Source organism: Apodemus sylvaticus, chromosome 17 (assembly GCF_947179515.1).
Source record: "Apodemus sylvaticus chromosome 17, mApoSyl1.1, whole genome shotgun sequence".
Classification (NCBI taxonomy): Eukaryota; Metazoa; Chordata; class Mammalia; order Rodentia; family Muridae; genus Apodemus; species Apodemus sylvaticus.
This window is the reverse complement of record NC_067488.1, coordinates 54,372,477-54,393,170: the sequence shown is the minus strand read 5'-3', so window position 1 is coordinate 54,393,170 and position 20,694 is coordinate 54,372,477. Positions and strand designations below refer to the sequence as shown.

The following is a 20,694-nucleotide window of genomic DNA, read 5'->3' as shown; positions in this document are numbered from 1 at the left end:
CGGAGCACGGGATTAACCTCATTTAGCAAGGCCTGATCCTGGAGCCTACATCAATATGGGAAGAAAGAGGCGGCTGGAAACAGTCTTGAGCCCTTCCGCCCAGTACATAGTGACTTACCTTGCACCTACCTTCCTGGAGATGCCTCTGTCCTTAACGCCCAATGCCCTTTGATCGGCCTCCTTCTAGCTGCTCTCAGGTCCTGAGAATCCCCAGACTCACTTCCCCTGGAAATCCACTGTTCTGTGACTTCCCACGTTCTCCTTGTGTGTGGTTCTCCTTGGTCCTGAGACCCTTGATGACCCCGAGACCCCACTGTTCCTGGGAACTCACTGCCCTTCGGGACCCACCGCCCCTGGGAACATACTGTTCCTGAAACTCATTAGCCCTGGGAACCCGCTGTCCCTGAGAGTCAACTGTCCCCGGGAACCCACATCCCGGGTGAACCGCCTTATTCCAGAGTGGCGGAGGACGCTGCTCCAGGCCCGCGGCGAGCTGCGCGCCCAGCCCCTCCCGGTACGCTCGCGGCCAAGCTCAGCGTCGCGGCCGTTGCCCCTGCGGCCCGGCAGCTCCTGGGGTGAGCCATGTGGCCGGGCCCCGCGCTGCTGCTCCTGGGCCTGGGCCTGGGTCTGGGCAGCCAGCCGCCACCCCGTGGCCCTCGCGGGCTGCCGGGCGTGCTCAGGGGCGCCCCGGGGTTGGGGCACAGCGCGGAGAGCAGCGTCCGGGGCGGTGGCACCGGTGGTCTGTCCCCGCGCTCATCCCCGCGCCGCGCCAGCCCTACGCTGCCTCGTAGGTGTCCCTCGGGCACAGCCGCGCGCCTCCTCCTGAAAGTCAACTCCTCGGACCCCGCAGCCGCCACAGCTACGGTGTCCTGCCAGATGGCCACCTGTATCATACAGTCAGTGAAGATCAACAGGAAAGACCAGAACGCTCCCCTTATCTTGAGCAGAGACGAGGAAGCCACCCTCAATGTCACTGTCCGTTGGCACTGTCCTGATGCCTTGGTCGTTCGCAGGAGCTGGGTGTACTTTTCGGTGACCTCTGTGAACGACACCCCTGACTGGAACCGACCTGTGTTCTTGCCGCAGATGCAGATGACTAAGGTTTCCTCCCTTCACATCCCCAAACATGCCCTGCCTTTCGGGGTGTATGTGTTTAACTTCACGCTGACCATCATCAGGTGGGACCCCATCTTGCCCACAGTGACAGACTCGGATATCATCTACATTTGGGTTAAAAAGCGCCTCCTGAAGGCTGTTCTTTCTGGAGCCCCCAGAGTAACCATGAAATTCTCCGATGAACTGATTCTGAATGGAAGCATGTCCTACGACCCGGAAGCAGACATCCCCACAGAGGGACTCATTTTTTTTTGGTACTGTACCACAGATCCAAGATACTATAGTGGCAACTATGTATTAGTGACCAACCGGGATGTCTGTCACCCAGAGCAGGATTCACTAGACTGGCCTTGGGCAGTGGGCCCTGTACTAACCATTCCACCAAAAACTCTTAGGGGCAATGGTGTGTATTACTTCAGAATGGTGGTACAGAAGCAAAACAGAACTGCATTTTCCGATAAAACTGTACAGGTGCTCCAGGGGCTTAAGCCCAAGGCGAACATATCCTGCATTGAAAATTGTGGCCCCACTTTAGCCGTATCAGAGAGATTCTCTCTGTTTCTGAATTGCCCAAGTTGTGGCCGCCGGGATTTCTATAGCTGGTCCATTTTGTCTGAAACGGGTCATGAAGTGATGTTTGACTGGGCAGGGCAAACTGACACCAAGAGGAATGGGGCTTATTTGTCCATAAAAGCTTTTGCCTTTAGGAACTTTTTGGAAAATAGGTTTTGGATTTCTCTGATTCTGAAGTCTTGGGGTGGTGTGACCAGGATCTTGAAACACCCCATTGTTATTAACCGTGGCCCTCAAGGTGGCAAATGCAAGATTAATCCAGCTAGTGGGATTTCCATGGTTACTAAATTTGTTGTTGAATGTAGTGGTTTTAAGGGTAAGAACCTTCCCTTTAAGTATAAAATAATAGTATCTGAGTTGGACAGCAGTGGCGAAATCAGTTCCGTAGAAGAGAATACACTGGGGGCCATTGCATATTCAGGGACACAGCCTACAACACCAGCCTTCTTTCTCCCTGTTGGTATGGCGACAAATCACTACAATTTGAGGCTTTATGCTCAGGTCTATGATTCCTTAGGGACCTTTTCTCCAGTGACTTTGCAAGCCACTGTGAAGGCACCTACTGTCAGGGACTCGTCAAAGAACGTTTTACAATCACTGCTCAACGTCACCACGGAACCAACATCATCACTGTCTGCTTTGCTTCAAAAGCAGGACTGGTTACAGGCAGGCTACTTAATTTATGTGGTGACTTCTGTGTTGAATAACATAAAAGGGGAGCTCGAACTTCAAGATGATAGAGCCCATCTCCTGCAGTACCTCGTCAACCAGCCTTTCCGATTTGCTATGCGCACAGTGGATGAAATTGGTCAGTCAGTGATGGTGATTACCAAATTAACCCAGAGAGCCTCTGACTTCAGTCAAGCGGCTTTAGAGGCCACCACGTTATGGCTAAGGCAAGCAAACCAGGCCCTACAAACATACCAGTGCAAACACAAAAACCTTCACTCCCAGCAGATTGAAATTGTGGGCACTGGCATCCTAACCAGTCTGTCTAACCTTCTTAAGCTGATTAATCCCTTCTATACATTCCAAGATCCTTTGTTTGTAGTAGAATCACTATCAGACACAATACTGGCTAACAAGGTACTAGGAAGCAAAACCACTGCACTGAGGACCAGCAACTTTAAGATGTATGTGGAGAAAGTTGAAAACTGGAATGTTTTTAAGGCCTTCAGAAATGAGTCACTCTGTCCAAACTGCCTCCGTGCAACACTGAACGCAAGCATGGTCCACGGGCTACCCCCAAAGGCTCCGATTTCTATGATGTTTTGTGAGTTCACAGATGACCCCTTTCCTTGGTTGACTTACCCGGAAAACATTTCTACAGATGTGGTTGGGTTCAGAATGACAGGGGCTGCCGATACTGGTAAGGTCGTAGAGATCACACCTGACATAGCAGAAGTGTACCTGGTCAGAAAAGACCTGACCTTTGCGAGTTTTAAACTTACAATGGGACCAGGCATCAAAAGTGATGGGTTCTCAAAGATGACAACAGGTGGAATTAGCTTTGAGGTGGACAGCAGAGGAATGGGGGAGGTATTTATCCACATTATTACAAATGTGACAGTGTTGTTCGAGGCCTTGGTATATGAAGGCAGTCAGCTCACTCCCACCAATCTAATGGCCACTTTCCTTGTTCCTCATGATATCCCTCCCATTGCCAAGTGGAGTGGCCTGTTTGACCCAACCTGTTCAGTCAAGGAGGCCCGCATGATTTGTCTGTCAATATCCTTGCTTCAAACCATAACTCAGCGCAGACATTCATTCAAGTGTAACGTCTCAGTGGTCCTGCAGGCATCTCGCTTTGTCTTTAGGCCCACTAACAAGCTCGTGAGACTGGCTGTCTTCAGGGCTCACTGTTTGGACATGTATGGGCTCCAGAGTGATTGGCAACAAAGTACCTGTGTGCTGGGTGAGAAGACCACATGGAAAACAATACACTGTATCTGTAGGAATGGAAGGCGGAGCCTGTGGCCCCTGGTTTCTATGGAGCTGAACTACAAGCATCTGCACACCCACTTTGTGACTGCTAAGGTAATTGTGGTCCCTAACCCTGTGGATCTGCGCCTATCGGTCATTAGTAACCTTACCCAAAACCCTGTGACCTTGCTGGCCGTGCTTCTCATTATGATCCTGTATACTATTCTGGCTTTCTGGGCCTTGCACAGGGATGTGATAGATCGGTATCTTCGGGACAACGTGGTAATACTGACTGATAATGATCCTTTTGATACCATATGCTACCTGGTAACCATCTTTACTGGGAGTCGCTGGGGGTCTGGAACTAGAGCCAATGTTTTTATCCAGCTTATGGGAACGGAGAGTACCAGTGATGTTCACTGTTTAAGCCATCCATATTTTAAAACCCTATACCGAGGGAATATCAATACTTTCCTCCTAACAACAAAAAGTGACTTGGGGGACATCCATTCCATCCGAGTGTGGCATGACAATTCAGGCAGAACACCTAGCTGGTACCTAAGTCGAATCAAAGTAGAAAATCTCTTCAACAAACGCATTTGGCTTTTTGTGTGCCGGAAGTGGCTCTCTGTGGACACCACTTTGGATGCAACGTTTTCTGTCACCAACCCGGAGGAGCCTCTGAAAAGGACAGACTTCTTCATGATTGAGCTGAGTGATAAACTTAGGCAAAACCACATGTGGTTCTCCGTTTTCACAGACATTGTCCCCAAACCGTTCAGCAGGCTCCAGAGGCTGTCCTGCTGCTTGGCCATGCTGCTAAGCTCTCTTGTTTGTAATATCGTGTTTTTTAACCTGAACAAAAAGGAGCAAATTGAGCCCAGACCTGGTTATATCATCAGGTCAATGGTGATAGGAATCAAAAGCGTCTTGATCACAATCCCTGTGCAATTATTAATAACTTTTTTCTTCACCTATTCCCAGAAGAAACCTAAAGTGAATCTAGACACAGTGGCACCCCAGAAGCACCCACTGATGTCAGAGGAAGGTCTGTCCTGGAAAGAACGATTGGACAAGTGGCATGAATATGAAATGAAGGGTCTCCCCAGGAAAACTGCCAAGTCTGCCACTGCTCCCAAGGAAAAGGAGGCCTTTGAAACCTCACAGAAGCATGAGAAAGCAGACAGCAAGGACCCAGACACTCAAATGTCCAATAAGAACTTCAGTAACAATAACCTAGAAGATGGTGACAATGTCCCTTCGAAAGCTTCCTCTACCCAACTGCATACTCCCGAGTCTGTTAAAAAGAAGACCCAGATTATCCTGCCCACGTGGTGTGTTTATATTGCCTGGTTTTTGGTGTTTGCCACTTCCGGTATATCATCATTCTTCATTGTATTTTATGGCTTGAATTACAGCTATGACAAGTCAGTAGAGTGGCTCTTTGCCTCGCTCTGTTCCTTCTGTCAGGCCGTGTTCCTCATACAACCGTGCAAGATTCTATTGGGGTCAGGCACCAAGACCCAAAAGCCTAAGTACTGTAAGAACCTCTCGTGGTCCAGCAAGTACTATTACTCGGAAATCAGGCTGCAGGAGTTGAAGATGACACCGGAGGAGATGGAGCAGCTCCATGAGGACATGGCCTACATCCGAAGCTTGACCATGTACCAGCCTGTCACTGAGGACAAAATCCAAATCCTCAGGCGGAAGAGCAGGTTCCAAAGGAGGTCCTTCTTGTTCCTGAGCTACCTTGTGACTCACTTCATATTCCTGACCCTTCTCCTGTGGTTCATTTTCTCACTGCGTCACAATGACAGCTTCTACTATAACCAGTTCATTCGCCATCGGTTCTCCGTGGATCTTGCCACTGTGATGCAGTTGGAAGATATCTACACATGGCTCAATGGTGTGTTCCTGCCTCTGTTACACAATGACCCAAACCCAACATTCCTTCCGGACAGCTCGTCTAAAATCCTTGGCCTTCCACTCATGAGGCAAGTAAGGGCCAAACCTAGCAATAAGACATGTCTGTTGGCCAAGGCGTTTGTACAGAGCAGCGTCGCAGGGGAAATCCATTGTCATCCACAGTATGGCATTGACCCAGAAGACACACAACACTATTCCAGTGTCTGGAATAAGGCTGGCAAGCAGTCTACAGACAAAACCAGCAATGGCTTTACTTATAGGCCTCCGGGGAAGAAATGGGTGTATTATTCCTACGGAGTATTAAACACCTATGGATCTGGAGGGTATGCGTTTTACTTCTTTCCAGAACAGCAGATGTTAAATTCCACAGTGAGGCTCAAGGAACTCAAAGGAAAGAGGTGGCTGGATGAGCTGACATGGGCTGTCATTGTGGAACTGACCACTCTGAATCCGGACACCAGTCTGCTGTGTAGCATTTCAGTCGTGTTTGAAGTCTCTCCCTTAGGGATTGTCAACTCCAGCCTCTCTGTGTACTCCTTCTCACTGGCTGATTTCAACAGAAAAACGTCAGCAGAAATCTACCTATACGCTGCCATTCTTATTTTCTTCTGTGCCTATGTTGTAGATGAGGGCTACATCATCATGCAAGAGAGAGCTTCCTACATAAGAAGTGTGTACAACTTGCTCAACTTCTCTCTCAAGTGCATGTTTGCTCTACTGATAGTACTTTTCTTCTGGAAGCACCTCCTGGCCACCAAAATGGTCCAGTTTTACCTCACTGACCCTGAAGCCTTCATCCCCTTCCATGCTGTTTCTCGGGTCGACCACTTCTTGCGGATCATCTTGGCTTTCCTGTTGTTTCTGACCATACTGAAGACACTGAGGTATTCCAGGTTCTTCTATAATGTGCGCCTGGCTCAGAAGGCCATCCAGGTCGCCCTTCCTGGCATCTGCCACACAGCTTTGGTGGTATCTATGTATTCCTTCATGTATGTAGCCTTTGGGTACCTGGTGTTTGGTCAGCATGAGTGGAATTACAGCAACATGATCCATGCCACCCAAACCATCTTCTCCTACTGCGTGTCAGCCTTCCAGAACACAGAATTTTCCGGCAACAAGGTTCTTGGGGTCCTGTTTCTGTCGTCTTTCATGTTGGTGATAATTTGTATCTTCATCAACTTGTTTCAGGCAGTGATTCTGTCTGCCTATGATGAGATGAAGCAGCCTGTGTATGAGGAGCCATCTGACGAGGCTGAGGCTGTAACCTATCTGTGCTACAGGCTAAAATCTGGGTTTGACTTTCTCACCTCCCGAACTAGAGACAAAGACCAATCTGACTTTTTCGTCGACATGCTGTATGGGCAGCCAGAGAAGAATACTCGCCGCTTCCTGGGGCTGAAGGCCAGAAACATCAACGGGAAGAAAATGATTTACCTTGTTGTCTGATTGGTGATGGTCAGAAGGGCCAGAAGCAAAGAGTGTCCCAAACACGACTTATGTTTGTCAAGGGGACTAAAGAATGCCTGATGGCTCAGTCATGCACACCTCCACATCTGAGGTATCCCCATGCTAGGCCCTGCTCTTGGGAACAAGAACATGAATAGAGAGGCGTGTCAGGAGAGAGGAAGATGGTAAGGTGGGATTCTCTCTGGCTGGAATTCTGGGACTCCTGGTTCAGAGGCAGCACTCCTTTTGTGGGGGGCTTGCAGCAGTCAGTGTGGAAGAGTGATAGCTGCTCATTTTGAGACCCAGCTTCAAGGGAAAGAGCTGGCAAGGTCCCATCATGGATTAAGCCGCAGCCCAGCAGCCTCATCCTCTAAACAGAAACAGACTGGTTAGCCTCCCTAGATGTCTCCTCTGCCGACCATGCCTGAGGAGCCTCTCAAGTCCTCCTGCAGGCCAGGGCTAGAGGCATCCTGTGGGGAGTTCCAAAACTTGCTTTAGAGTTTGAGAATGCAGAGATGAAAGAGCAGGGGACAAGGACCTGAAGTGTCCCTCTTAACTCCCTCAGGCAGTGCATCACTAATGCACTAATGCATTAGTAGCTAATGCACCTGGTAACATTTTATGACTAAGAGAGGCCCCTGTTGTCAACAAAGGTGCACAAAGGTTCATGTTGAAATACATTATGCATTCTATCTACTGAATATAACAATGTGTCTGATGACTAGGCATTTGGTTATTATATTTATGACTTGATGGATTATTTAGGAGTAAGGAAATGTGGTTCAAGAAGAACAAGGACTAACAGTTGTTACATTGTTACTCAGAAGCACTGTGCCTATATGCTGATGCCACTTTTAAGTTTTATATGAATTAAATTTGAGATTTCTTCTATGACCTGTGCAGTGATTTCTGTGTAAGGAAACAAGACATATTTGTGGCTGCCTTCAAAGTTGAGAGCCAGAGAAGGGAAACACACAGATGAGGCTAAGGCTGCACTGCACTCACATCAGCCTCCTCTGACCTTTATTAAAACAGAGATTTTTTAAAAAAGATTTATTTATTTAATGTATATGAGTACACTGTAGCTGTGCTGATGGTTGTGAGCCATCATGTGGTTGCTGGGGATTGAATTCAGGACCTCTGCTCACTCCAGTCCGCCTCACTCACTCTGGCCGGCTCCACTGGCTCCAGCCTAAAGATTTATTTATTATTATATGTAAGTACACTGTAGCTGTCTTCAGACACACCAGAAGAGGGCGTCATATTTCATTACGGATGGTTGTGAGCCACCATGTGGTTCCTGGGATTTAAACTCAGAATCTTCAGAAGAGCAGTCAGTGCTCTTAATCACTGAGCCATCTCTCCAGCCCCAAGAGATTTATTTTTTATTTGTTTGTTTTGAGACAAGGTTTCTCTTTGTGTATCCACTGGCTGTCCTGGGGTCAGACTTGCTGTGTAGAGATCTGCCTACCTCTGCCTACCGAATGCTGGGAACTAAAGACATGTACCATCACCACCTGGCTCTTTGATAGGCTTTTAAGACTCACCTGTATAACATTATTTTCTTCTTTCTTTCTTTCTTTCTTTCTTTCTTTCTTTCTTTCTTTCTTTCTTTCTTTCTTTCTTTCTTTCTTTCTTTCTTTCTTCCTTCCTTCCTCCTCTTCCTCTTCCTCTTCCTCTTCCTCTTCCTCTTCCTCTTCCTCTTCCTCTTCCTCTTCCTCTTCCTCTTCTTCTTCTTCTTCTTCTTCTTCTTCTTCTTCTTCTTCTTCTTCTTCTTCCCTCTTCTTCCTTCTTCTTCCTCCTCCTTCTTCCTCCTCCTCCTCCTTCTCCTACTTCTTTCTTCCTTCTCCTTCTTTCCTCCTCCTCCTTACCCCCTCCTCTTCCTCCTCATACAGTGCTAGCCACTGTCTTGGATATTTGAAGATGCATCTGGAAGAACATTAAGACAACATCTTAAGGAGGGTGGGAAAACATTCCCAGAAGCTGAAAGACTGTTGAAAGAATATCCCTCCAGGGGGGCTGGAGAGATGGCTCAGAGGTTAAGAGCACTGACTGCTCTTCCAGGGTTCCTGAGTTGAATTCCCAGCAACCATAAGGTGGCTCACAACCATCTATAATTGGTTCTGATGCCCTCTTCTGGTGTGTCAGAACACAGTAGCACTGTACTCACACAAATCTGAAAGAAAGAAAGAAAGAAAGAAAGAAAGAAAGAAAGAAAGAAAGAAAGAAAGAAAGAAAGAAAGAAAGAAAGAAAGGAAGGAAGGAAGGAAGGAAGGAAGGAAGGAAGGAAGGAAGGAAGGAAATCCCACACTGTTAACTGCAGATTATGTCCCTATGAGTTGCTAGCCAAGGAAATCCTTTAAATCCCAGAAACTAAAAAGACAATTTCCACTATTGTTGGCTGCATGTCAAAATTAAATGAAAATACTCATATATTGCAGGATATGGAGAAGTCAGGCTAAACCCGCTGGGGGAGGTCTAGGCTGCTGAGGGAGAATTATTGCCAAGGATCCCATTTAGTTATGGATTCTATTACGTTACTATGCCAGGCAAAGCATGTCTGCTGGTGCGATAGTGGTAAACCAGTATGGATGTAGACAATACTTTGATTGGATTTGAGGCTTCACAGGAGGGGAACCCATGTTTGGCATTAGAAACCTGTGCAAAAACTTGTGGCTGGTGGTCATAGGCTCCAGTGGAGACAGTATAGTTATTGTTTTATTAAATGAATAGACATGCCTTCTAAATACTTGTACTTCTTACCCATAGCTTACAGCTGCTATCAGACTCAGGTATGGAGGAAATTTATTTTTTACAGTCTGTGGTAGTTACTGAGGAGACTCAAAACCAGTCAAATAACTGAATAAATGCTTATCCCTATGGCATAGCGGTCCAATGCCCAGCCATAAATTTAAGAAAATAATCAGACTTCTGTGTGACTCCTTCCAAGGTTCAGGGAACATTAACCAAGAAGGGGTAAATAAGAGTCAGAAAAAGAAGTGAAGTGTTATATAGCCTTTTCCTGTAGATGCAAACATTCCCTCCTGGAGGCAGATTAGGACGTACAAGAATCAGAAAGCTCAACAAACTTTTAAGAATATCCATAAAGCCCCTTTCCCAAAAGTAAGCAAATGCTGCAGGAGACAGGTGGACTACTTCCACGATGTGCGAAGTCCAGTGACAGCTCTTAGGTCAGCACCCACACTGGGTAGGCTTTTCAATGTTGCACTTACCTGAGTCCCTTATCCCAGAAAATAACCCCAGTAAATTCACTGGTTCAACAGGCAAGATTTAGGTAGCATATGTGGTGGGTTTTTTGTTTGTTTGTTTGTTTGTTTGTCATCAGTATGCTTTTTTCTGAAGAAGCCCAGGCAGCTCTCAAGCCACGATCCACAATTAAGATAAGCTAGCAGTGGAAACAGAATCGACCAGTAAAGTTCTACCTGGACAAAGACGCTCTTTAGGTTTATCTTGCTTACGGAAGCTGGGACTGAGTAGAGTTACTTAGGCGTGGTAAGGCAAACCCAGGGGAAGGGCAGTGGGACGGTGGAGCTTCAGCGGGCTAAGAAGAAGGGCTGCATCCATTCTTCTGTTGAGGGATACCTGGGTTCTTTCCAGCTTCTGGCTATTATAAATAGGGCTGCTATGAACATAGTGGAGCATATATCCTTATTACATGCTGGAGAATCCTCTGGGTATATGCCCAGGAGTGGTATAGCAGGATCTTTTGGAAGTGACATGCCCAGTTTTCTGAGGAACCACCAGACTGATTTCCAGAGTGGTTATACCAATTTGCAACCCCACCAGCAGTGGAGGAGTGTTCCTCTTTCTCCACATCCTCGCCAACACCTGCTGTCTCCTGAGTTTTTAATCTTAGCCATTCTGACTGGTGTAAGGTGAAATCTCAGGGTTGTTTTGATTTGCATTTCCCTGATGACTAATGAAGTTGAGCATTTTTTAAGATGTTTCTCCGCCATCCGAAGTTCTTCAGGTGAGAATTCTTTGTTTAACTCTGTACCCCATTTTTTTAATAGGGTTATTTGGTTTTCTGGGGTCTAACTTCTTGAGTTCTTTGTATATATTGGATACTAGCCCTCTATCTGATGTAGGGTTGGTGAAGATCTTTTCCCAATTTGTTGGTTGCCGGTTTGTCCTTTTGATGGTGTTCTTCCCTCAACAGAAGAATGGATGCAAAAAATGTGGTATATATACACAATGGAGTACTACTCAGCCATTAGAAACAATGAATTCATGAAATTCTTAGGCAAATGGATGGAGCTGGAGAACATCATACTAAGTGAGGTAACCTAGTCTCAAAAGATCAATCATGGTATGCACTCACTGATAAGTGGATATTGGCCTGGAAAACTGGAATACCCAAAACATAATCCACACATCAAATGAGGTACAAGAAGAACAGAGGAGTGGCCCCTGGTTCTAGAAAGACTCAGTGTAGCAGTATAAGGCAAAACCAGAACAGGGAAGTAGGAAGAGGTGGGTGGGAGAACAGGGGGAGGGAAGGGGGCTTATGTGACTTTCGGGGAGTGGAGGGACCAGAAAAGGGGAAATCATTTGAAATGTAAATAAAAAATATATCGAATAAAAAAAATCTCAAAAAAAGAAGATGGGCATTAAAACCTATTTATCGGAAGTGAGAGACTTCCATAAATCCTTCTCCACAGACCTCAGAAATCAGCTACATGATGCCTTAATGATTTATTACTTGCAAAATAGTAAGAATGTGCCTTTTTGTTGCTAAAATGATTCACCCTAGGTTAGTTTTTCTTATTTTATAATTAAATATTTTATATGAATGGATATTTTGTCTGCAAATATACTTATGTACCACATGTATGCCTGGTGTCTGTAGAGGTCAGAAGATAGAGTATCCCAGCACTGAAATTACAGGTGATTATGAGCAGTCCTGAAGGTTTGAGTCCTCAAAATAGCAGCCTGTCCTCTTAATTGCTGAGCTATTTCTCTATGCCCCATGGTTGTTTTGTAATGGAACCACAGAAAAATATTGCAAAAGCTGTTATAAACGAAATGTTTATATCATTAAAAAAAAGGGGGGGGGGAGCTGCACAATCGCCACGGATCGAGGGCGGAGCCTTAGCGTATCTAGGGCGGAGCCGCGCAGGCGCAGTGAGGCGGAGCTAATACTGTGGGCGGGCCACGCAGGCGCTCTAGGGGTTTCGGCAGGGAGGTGGTGAGTTGTCCCGGCAGTGGGCTGCTGAACCGCGCGTGGAGAGGTGGGCCGGGTTCCCTCCGTGCCCTGGCTTGCTTGGTCTGGCGTCGGTGCCTCTGGAAACCCTAGGGGCACGGAGAAGGGGGGGTGGAGGAGGCGTTAGACACCCGGCTCAGAGCGCGGGGAGGGTTGTGCGAGCGTGACTCGGGCGGTGGTGTCTAAGATCGCCAGGCGGAGCCCTGCTGACCTGGGGAGACTCTGAACGGGAGGAGGAGGCTCTGGCGGAGTGGCACTATCCTGGGACTGTCTCCTGACTGTCACCTGCTGCAAGGGCAGCGCGCCCAGCAGCCTCGGCGAGGGCCTGTGACGTGCGAATTAAGATACCACTAACTAGGTTCGCGCACACCCAAAATAGAATTTTCAGTTTTAGACGTCATTCGGGACATCTGTCAGTTTCCAAGGCGTGCATATGCTCCTTCTGGCTCCAAAGCTCGTTCTGTAGGACGTGAAGGGTTAGAGGAGGGTGCAGCTGGGGCCAGAGCTGCTGATGGGAGCTTTGAAAGGCTAGTAGGAATTTCGATACAGCGCGATGAAAGTCTAAGAATCAGACAGCTGCTGTTGCCGCCAGACCACTGACCCAACAACAATTTGCTGAGAGGTGGGGTCTTGAATATAAGAGAAGTGCTGTTCAAACCACCTTCCCACCCCAACCTCCCCGGTGAGCCACAGAAACGCCCACCGTGGGCTTTTTTCACCAGCATGTACTGGGTGCTGGTGGGTAAGACTGAGGGCAGAACTGAAGTCTTTAAAACTTTCCTGTAAACTGACCTGAGGAAGGCTCTGGTTGCTGCACAAATTTATCTGCCTGGATCTTCCAAGGGAAGCAAACTTTCAGACTACTTGGGTAGGGAAGGAAAGTATGCTCTACAGCAAGAGAAGATTCTTGCATCCTGTGAAGGGAAGCTGCAGGAGGCACGAGAATCTGTCCTTAAATAGTATCTAAGCACAAGTAAATGTGTTGCCAGTGTAGCAGAAGAACCAGGAATGCCAAACATCCTTCAGTTACTAGCTTGCTTCAGCACCAAACAGTACAGGCCAAGTATACACGTCCACTCTGTGTCCTAGATGCTGCTTTACCTATACCGCCTTACCAACAAATCCCAGTTTATAATGCAGATTGAGACAGAAGGAAGAGCAAAGAAACAGTTTTGTTGCCAAGGATTAAAATAGGCACAGAACCACACACAGCACAGATGTTAGACCTATGTGGGGGGGCGTTTAAAGCAAGCACAGTTATTATGTTGAACATGGTAGTGGAAAAGATATACACAGATGAAGATTGCAGCAGATAGAGAAATAGTAGTGAAAAAAAAAATAAAACAGAATAATATTGCCTTCAAGGGGCCTGTCAGCTGATGTGAATGAAGCCACTGAACTTGAAGATAATCTATAGAAATTGTCCAAATTGGGGCTGGTGAGAGGCCTGGCAGGTAGAGGTGCCTGCTACCAAGCCTGACCTGAATTTGATCTCCAGATCCCACCTGGTAAAGGGTGAGAACTGATTCCACGTTGGCACTGTGGCACATTGCATACCTATGCAAAAACCAGTCCATAAAGTCATAATTAAAAAGTACAGCTGGCATGATGGCTCAGGGGTTAAAGACATTTTAAAGCTGATGACCCAAGATTAATACCCAGGACCTAGACTGTAGAATCTTCTGACCAATTCGTGAATTCCATGGATGCACAACCCTCTTCTCATATCAATAAATATAAATTTAAAAAAAGGAATTAACCAGTTTAAGAATGTGGGGATGTAAATCATGCTCTCTCATTTGACTGTAGCCCAGGCTAGGCACAGTCAATCTTGTGCACTCAACAATCCCATGCCATATTGGCCAGGTGTCCCTTGCTCAGAACTTGAGTTTCCTAGTCAAGGAGTCTCCCGCTTTGTGGGTGAGAGGTGAACAGCAAGGAGGATTTGGTTCCCATGGTGACACTCCTACCTCTTGGTCTTGCAGATGGGATCTGAGGTAGAGCCCTGCCCCCTGGGCATGTTTGAGTGCCAGCTTTGTGCCTTAACAGCTCCTTACAGCTATGTCGGGCAGAAGCCCCCGGACACCCGGGCTGTTGTGTGAGTATGCAACCTGAGCTAGTGCACAGGTGACCCTGTGCAGGGCTACTCAGCGGCAGGTACTGTGTGGAGTGTGACTCCAGGCTTGAGTGTTGTGCTTTAGACCAGCCCTTGCCTTGTTCTGGGATGTCTAAGGCATATCCCAAGCCCCAGGCAAAGCTGGAAATCCTTTCAACTCTTCTGAGGACTCTCTGCCTTCCCTGCGGTTGCAACTGAGAGTTAGGAACCTGTTCTGTCTGTGAGGCAGAAGCCTTATGGCCTAGGCCAAACAGCAGTGGAGGAGCTTGGTGGCTTTTTCATGTGGGGCCCAATCCTATGCTGTCCTTCCTGATGAGACTTCAGGGCTGGTTGGTTACCCAGTGGTTCCTGAGGAGCCGCTGTCCAGGGTTCTCATTCATGCAGGTTGGGAGCAGAGACGGTTACACCCTTGTTTACTGGATTGTGGCTCAGCCTTCGTGAAGCATCGTGAGAGAGCTGGCTGGTCCTGGACTCTGACACGGCAGCACGGGACCAGGCTCAATTCCTTCGCTTCCCTGGATTATGCCACTCAGTCACTCTCATTCTGATGTGTGTGGGACAGAGGAGACTGTCCCATGCTGACCTCACAAGGCCACTTAGTGAATCCTGCTTGCTCCGGGATTGACTGAAAGGTTCCCACTGCACCTTGCAGAGCCGAGGCTGGGTCACTTTTCAGTTCCCACCTGTCCTCCCCCCACCCCCAGGTGTCAGCTTTCGTGCCATTATTGTACTGTACAGGGAAACCAGTTTGTGTCTGCTGAGGCTCCTGCTGCCAGCCTTACCATGGCTCACAATCCAGTGTCCCTTCTCCCCACAGCCTCCTGGAGGAGAGCTACATCATGAAGGATCCCTTCTCCTCAGACAAGGCCAGGTTTCTGGTCCTCGGCTCTCGGTGCAGTGTGTGCGGCAGGCTGGTGTGTGTGGGCCCGGTGGGTAAACCAGGGGACTAGATGAGCTCCTTTGGGTCACAAACACAAAGGGAAGGCGCCAGTGAGGGCAGCTAGAAGGTCTCAGCCCAGGGCGAGTGAAGAGACTTTAAGCACTTGGGTCTCAGAGTAGTCCAGGGGTCTGAGAACCCCTGAGCACCAGCTGCAAGTATAGTGCACACAGTGGGGCTCGCCAGGTCATGGCCAACAGCTGTCACTTCTCTTTGCTGTCTGGCTGATGTACGGGATGGCAGGAGCCTCGGGTCCCACCAGGCGGAGGGAAGACTGTGGAGGGAGTGTTTGAGGTCAACAGGAAAGGTTGGTGGACTGGGGCTGGCCTCTGAGGGGCCTCATGCCACTCCTTGGATTTGGGCTGTAGTTGGCAAGCAGTAGTAGGCGTTGCCCCCAGAATAATAGGCATCTTCCCCCTTCTTGGATTAAACAGTATACTGTTAGCGATGTTATCTTCATTGCCAGGGGTTGCTCCTCAGAACTGGAGGTGGGATGGCTACCTTGCCAGCCCTTGGCGTTCCTTCCTGGCTCAGGTTGCTGCCTCTCCCCGCACTCCGTGGGGGGTTTGCCCGAGTCCCTCGATGTTCGAGTCCTCTTCTCTCTCACAGGACTGCAGCCTGTTCTACTCCAAGAGGGTCTGCCTCCCCTGTGTTCAAGAGAACATCAGTGCTTTCCCTCAGGAAATCCAGCAGGATGTGGAGAAGAGAAAGGGTGCCAGCAAGAAACACGCCAGCCGTCCCTGACTGGCAGGGCACAGCCTCCTGTGAGGCATTGGACTGGGCTTGGCCAGGATTCCGGCCGGGAGTGCTGTATTTGGTCTTCTCTGAACGGTGTGGAGTACCTCCAGCCTCAGAAGCTGAGGAACTACCAAGACTGAGGACAGACAGCAGGGGTGTATCCAGCTGGAGCTCAAGGCCTAGCCTCTAGTGGAGGCCAGGAGAGAGAAAGAGGGACCTCCTTCGCTTGACAGCTAGTAGACACTTCCTGTAGATGTAAATGTGGCTTCTCTCCAGACTTCTAAATAACACAATGTCATCTATCTAGGGAAATCAGCCTCTGAGGGCCAGAGGGTAAGCAAGGGTGATGTCACATCTTCTGTAACGCCTCAGAAATGATTTAAACCTTGACTCTGTGTCATATTTATAATTAAAAACCAGGAGGATAAGCTAATGGTTTGAGTAACAGTCTCAATGACACTTGAACACTCAGTTTGTCCCCCCTCGGGGCTAGTCCATAGGGCTTGGTCTGTGCAAACTGGCCACATCCCAACATCCCAGCATTCAAAACAAACCAACTAGTTTTTAAAAATAGTTTATTCTTTTTAAAACCATTAAGGCAAAACTGTACCCTGAAATTAACTCTTTACATTCATCAGCTTACAGTAGGACGTTCTAAACATACAGGTTCCCATAAATTCAGGATATAAATCAGTTCAGTCTCCTAAGGAGAAAACAAAGGCTCGGATTTTTTTTTTTAAATTAAGATTAAGTTACAGCCATTTTCTAATTGCCTGGAACCAATCAGCTCATGTGACTAGAACATTCTATTTGCCCTTCTGTGTTCACCCTGATTCCTGATGCCCTGGGAGCCCTGTATCCACAAGTGGGGTGGGGGGATGGGGTGGGGTGGGAGGATGCTAGTACCAGTTCAATAATTCCTATTCAGGCCTGTTATCACAGGGGCGAAGGGCTGCAAGCCCCCAGGTCTGAGAGGATGGTACCAAGGACAGTAGTGAGCAAGTGGCAGGAAGCAGGCCTCAGACCTTGCTTTGGAAATGTGTGTGCCCTCGTGTGTGTGTGTGTGTGTGTGTGTGTGTGTGTGTGTGTGTGTGTGTGTGTCTGTGTGTGTGTGTGTGTGTGTGTGTCTGTAAGGCCCCATCCCCTTGGGTTTCAACATGACGATGACATCGTGAATGTTGTAGGGAGTGACGAAGACACACCAAGAAGAAATGTGGCCAGGACATTGGAAATGACATGGAGACTCAACAGAAGAGCTCAAATTGCCAGAGTTCTTTGGTAATAAGTCATAGCTAACAATTCTCTAAACAGTGGAGAACTGTTAACCCGACAGGCCTGCTCAGTGGCCTTGATAGAAACACCGGATGTGAAGTTGGTGATTTCCAGCCAGGGTTCAAGAAAGTCTGGCTGGCAGAGATACATACAAACAGATTGGCTGGCACTTGTTTTGTTTTTTTTTAAATGACTGAAGGTGCAGATTCACACATTGGGAAGAGATCGTGCACAGCCTGGGGACAGTGACAGGTGAGGGGTGCACACCTCTGGGCAGCTGTCTGCAGTTGTTTATTTGAGCTTCCACAGTGCCCAGCAGGTTCAAGAGCTAGGCTTTGAACATACACTGTACCAAACCCTGACTTCGAGGATTCCAGGTATTGGCGATTAGACACACGGCCACAAGCTAGTCAACTAGTTGTATCAGAGTGTTTAAAAAAACAAAAAACAAAAAAACCAAAACAGAAATCACAGTATTCAAGACATAGCTGTGAAGATCATTCTTTTTTCATTCAGTGCAGAAAACATCGTGACACTTAACATGGATAATACTGACATCTTCCTAGAAAGGGTGCCAAGTGGCATTCATCTGTTATGAGGTACACTTAGTTTCAGGCTTGACAAAAGAGCTGGCTGAGCCTTTTTTTTTTTTTTTTTTAAAGTGAAATTTCCCAAAGTGACAATTTTACCAGGAACAAGTCAATCACTCCCTGGTCTTCAGCGCCCGAATCCAGGCTCTGTGTGTGACGTGAAGCACAGCTGAGTCCCAGGGACCTGGGGAAGATGCCCCAGTGCTGTGCCAGCCAGGGAACCCAGAGGGCCACTTGCCTCTGCTCTGCCCTCACCACTGCCAGGGTGACCTGTGGGCCAGGGATGAAGTATCTGTCTTTACTGAATAAATGAATTTGCAGCTGGGTTTGGGTTGGGGGAAGAGGTGAGAGAGGAGGCGAGTGTTACTTTCCCCCCCTCTACAGAGAACTTCAAGGTTTTCATATTTGACCCCATAAAAAGACAATGAAACAACCCGGTTGCTATGACATAAAACAATGCTTCTCCTTGCCTTTTGCCAGCAGTAGTGCCTGACTGCCACTTAGGTGTCAGGTGCTGCCAGCTGCTTGGTCAAGACACGACGCTGACCCTGGGTACAGTTTGGTCCACTTCTGGTTGGCACAGGATTCTCCAAAAGGTGCTCCTCATGATGCAACCACCCTCCGCGACTAAAGTTACCTTTTGGGAGAAAAGCAACGGACTCCATTTTTCATGATTCTGAGAAGTAGATGGTTGAGGTCTGATGTTGAGAAAATGTCATCAGGGGTCCCAGGCTGTTGACAGGCCAGGTAGCAGCAGCCTCTTACACTCTGTCCTGATTAGGGAGCACACAGCTTTTCCTGATAAGCCTGCAGGCCACTCCATTGAAGTAAAACCAGAGATGCCAACACATCCCTCAGAGGGGTCTCAGTGAGGAATGTGGTCCTCTTATTTAAACCAAAGCCTGCCCATGCAGATTTTAGTGTTTTTAGATAAAGGTAAAGGTAAAGGTCATCTATGGCCTGAGTCGGGCTATTGCTCTAATATTCTTAACCTATGCTGGTCTTGGGACTGGGGACAGAGCAGTGCCTGATGGCTCAGCAGGAAACCAAGATGGCGTCAGGCTGGTGGTATCTACTTGAAGATGGCTTTAGGTGCCTGTTCTCACCCCTCTAGGGGCTGTGGAAGGAGACTGGGGACTTACTCTGTATGCTGGGTGAGCAGCTGTAGGGAGTTGCTGCATTTTCCTAGTGGAAACTCATCTTGAAAGGCCACACAGGTTAAAGAAGGACAGTAAAGGTGGTGGGCTTTTTGGCTGTTGGAGGCCCTGGAGCCAAAGGCTAGTTAATCTCAGGGGACACCAGGACAACATTAAACTGGAGTTCAGCAAGTCATTTTCAAACCAATGATGCAGGACAAAAATCCCTTCCCCCATGCCTCTGGTTGCTGAGTGTCCAATGCGCCCAGTGCCATAGGGGTTAGATAAAGGCTCAAGGTGAGACATATTTAGAATCGGAGGCAGGCTGAGTGTAGAGGGGCCCAAGGACTGTGTTTTTCTGAAGGTCGGCTTCAAGGAATCTTTTCTGGGGAAGGGCCTATAAGATCAGCAGAAAGAGGTGTCGTGGAGGGAGGGGCTGGAGTGGTCCCTGCAGGCAGGATCATAGGGGAGGTCATGACGACTAAATTTTGCTCGTGTGCATCTTTAAGGCTCTCTTAAACAGTGAACATGTCTTCACTAGGCCACACAGCCTCTTGAAGACACCAAGAGTCAGGGAGGAGGGTCACCAAGGCTGCTTGGTCCCCATCGATCTCTCCAAGGAGTCTGGCATTAAGACTTTGCCATTTGTGCCGGGAAGTGGCTTTGCAACCCTGCTCCAGAGCTCCAGGAGCCAAGGTGGCATCTTTGATTGGGCTGTCGGCTGAAGCCACCGACACACCCTGCAGACCACATAGCTGCCCACTTTCTGAGTTCCTGAATGTGCCACAGTCTTTTACCCGGCATGCCTTGGGTTACTGACGCCTTGAGAAATCTCACTAGGTGACCTGAAAGGCCCTAGTATTATGTGGCCACATTGTGAATATCCTACCTAAAAGGCAGGTGCACAAAGTCAGTGACTGTAAAGCCAAGGCCACTGTGGTCCCTCCTGGCTTCTCTGGGGATAGCTTACTGGAATTCCAGGAGAACATGACATTGATGAACCTGAAAGCATCAGCTCAGGCGAAGACTGACACGGAACTTGTCAGTCAGTTCTGTGGTCTATGCTGAAAGCAGACAGCAAGGAGCTGCTCTTGTTTTATGCAAATTCAAATAGAACATGTGACTACTCCAGAAGCCCATGATTCGAAACTCACTTTTCCAAGGTCACCTACACTGGAGTGGCATTTGTCTAAGGTTCACCAGAACAGGAACCCGTCCTCCCTGGGGGACCTGTGCACAGAAGAGACTTAGCACTGGAATTCACCCTTTGACCCTCCAAACCTAGGACCAGTTCTTGCCCTTCAGGAACCACCGAGGTCTGGATGTGCCCTGTGACACAAGGGCTGGCTTCTTCCTGACTGAGGTCAATCCTCACTGGGCTCATGTATAAAAATGACTTGCTCTGCCTCTGATTCCTAAGAGCCTTGGCAGAAGGCCTGCAGCAACTGCTGCCCTACAGAGCCTTTGATTGGCAGCAAGGAGGGAAGGCAAAGGGGGCAAGTGGGTTTGAGGAAGGACAGGAAACAGGGAAGATGGGGAGAAGGAAATCAGGAGAGAGGACGTAAGGCGGTCAGTAAGGCTGCAAATCATAAAGCACCTCTTGATGCTAATTTTCCCTTATTATTCTTACTATTCTTTCTAGTGTTTTCATCATGCTGACCTTGAACATTTTATCAGCCACAATCTTTGTCTCTCTT

General features: G+C 48.1%; 2 protein-coding genes across 3 annotated transcripts; both read left to right on the top strand.

Annotated features, from left to right (window-relative positions):
- The first annotated feature begins 582 nt into the window (after positions 1 to 582).
- On the top strand, positions 583 to 6,984 carry Pkdrej (polycystin family receptor for egg jelly). The gene has a single exon (XM_052161200.1). It carries the CDS (start codon positions 583 to 585, stop codon positions 6,982 to 6,984), a length of 6,402 nt encoding a protein of 2,133 aa, XP_052017160.1.
- Positions 6,985 to 12,139: 5,155 nt separating this feature from the next.
- On the top strand, positions 12,140 to 16,432 carry Cdpf1 (cysteine rich DPF motif domain containing 1). Of its 2 annotated transcripts, none has more exons than XM_052160812.1 (4): positions 12,140 to 12,193; positions 14,194 to 14,306; positions 15,142 to 15,253; positions 15,871 to 16,432. In XM_052160812.1, exons 2-4 carry the CDS (start codon positions 14,194 to 14,196, stop codon positions 16,003 to 16,005), a joined length of 360 nt encoding a protein of 119 aa, XP_052016772.1. In that variant the 5' UTR covers positions 12,140 to 12,193; the 3' UTR covers positions 16,006 to 16,432. The 2 variants fall into 2 exon arrangements, with proteins under 2 accessions (XP_052016772.1, XP_052016771.1); XM_052160811.1 differs by having other exon boundaries at positions 12,148 to 12,236.
- The last annotated feature ends 4,262 nt before the right edge of the window (positions 16,433 to 20,694 follow it).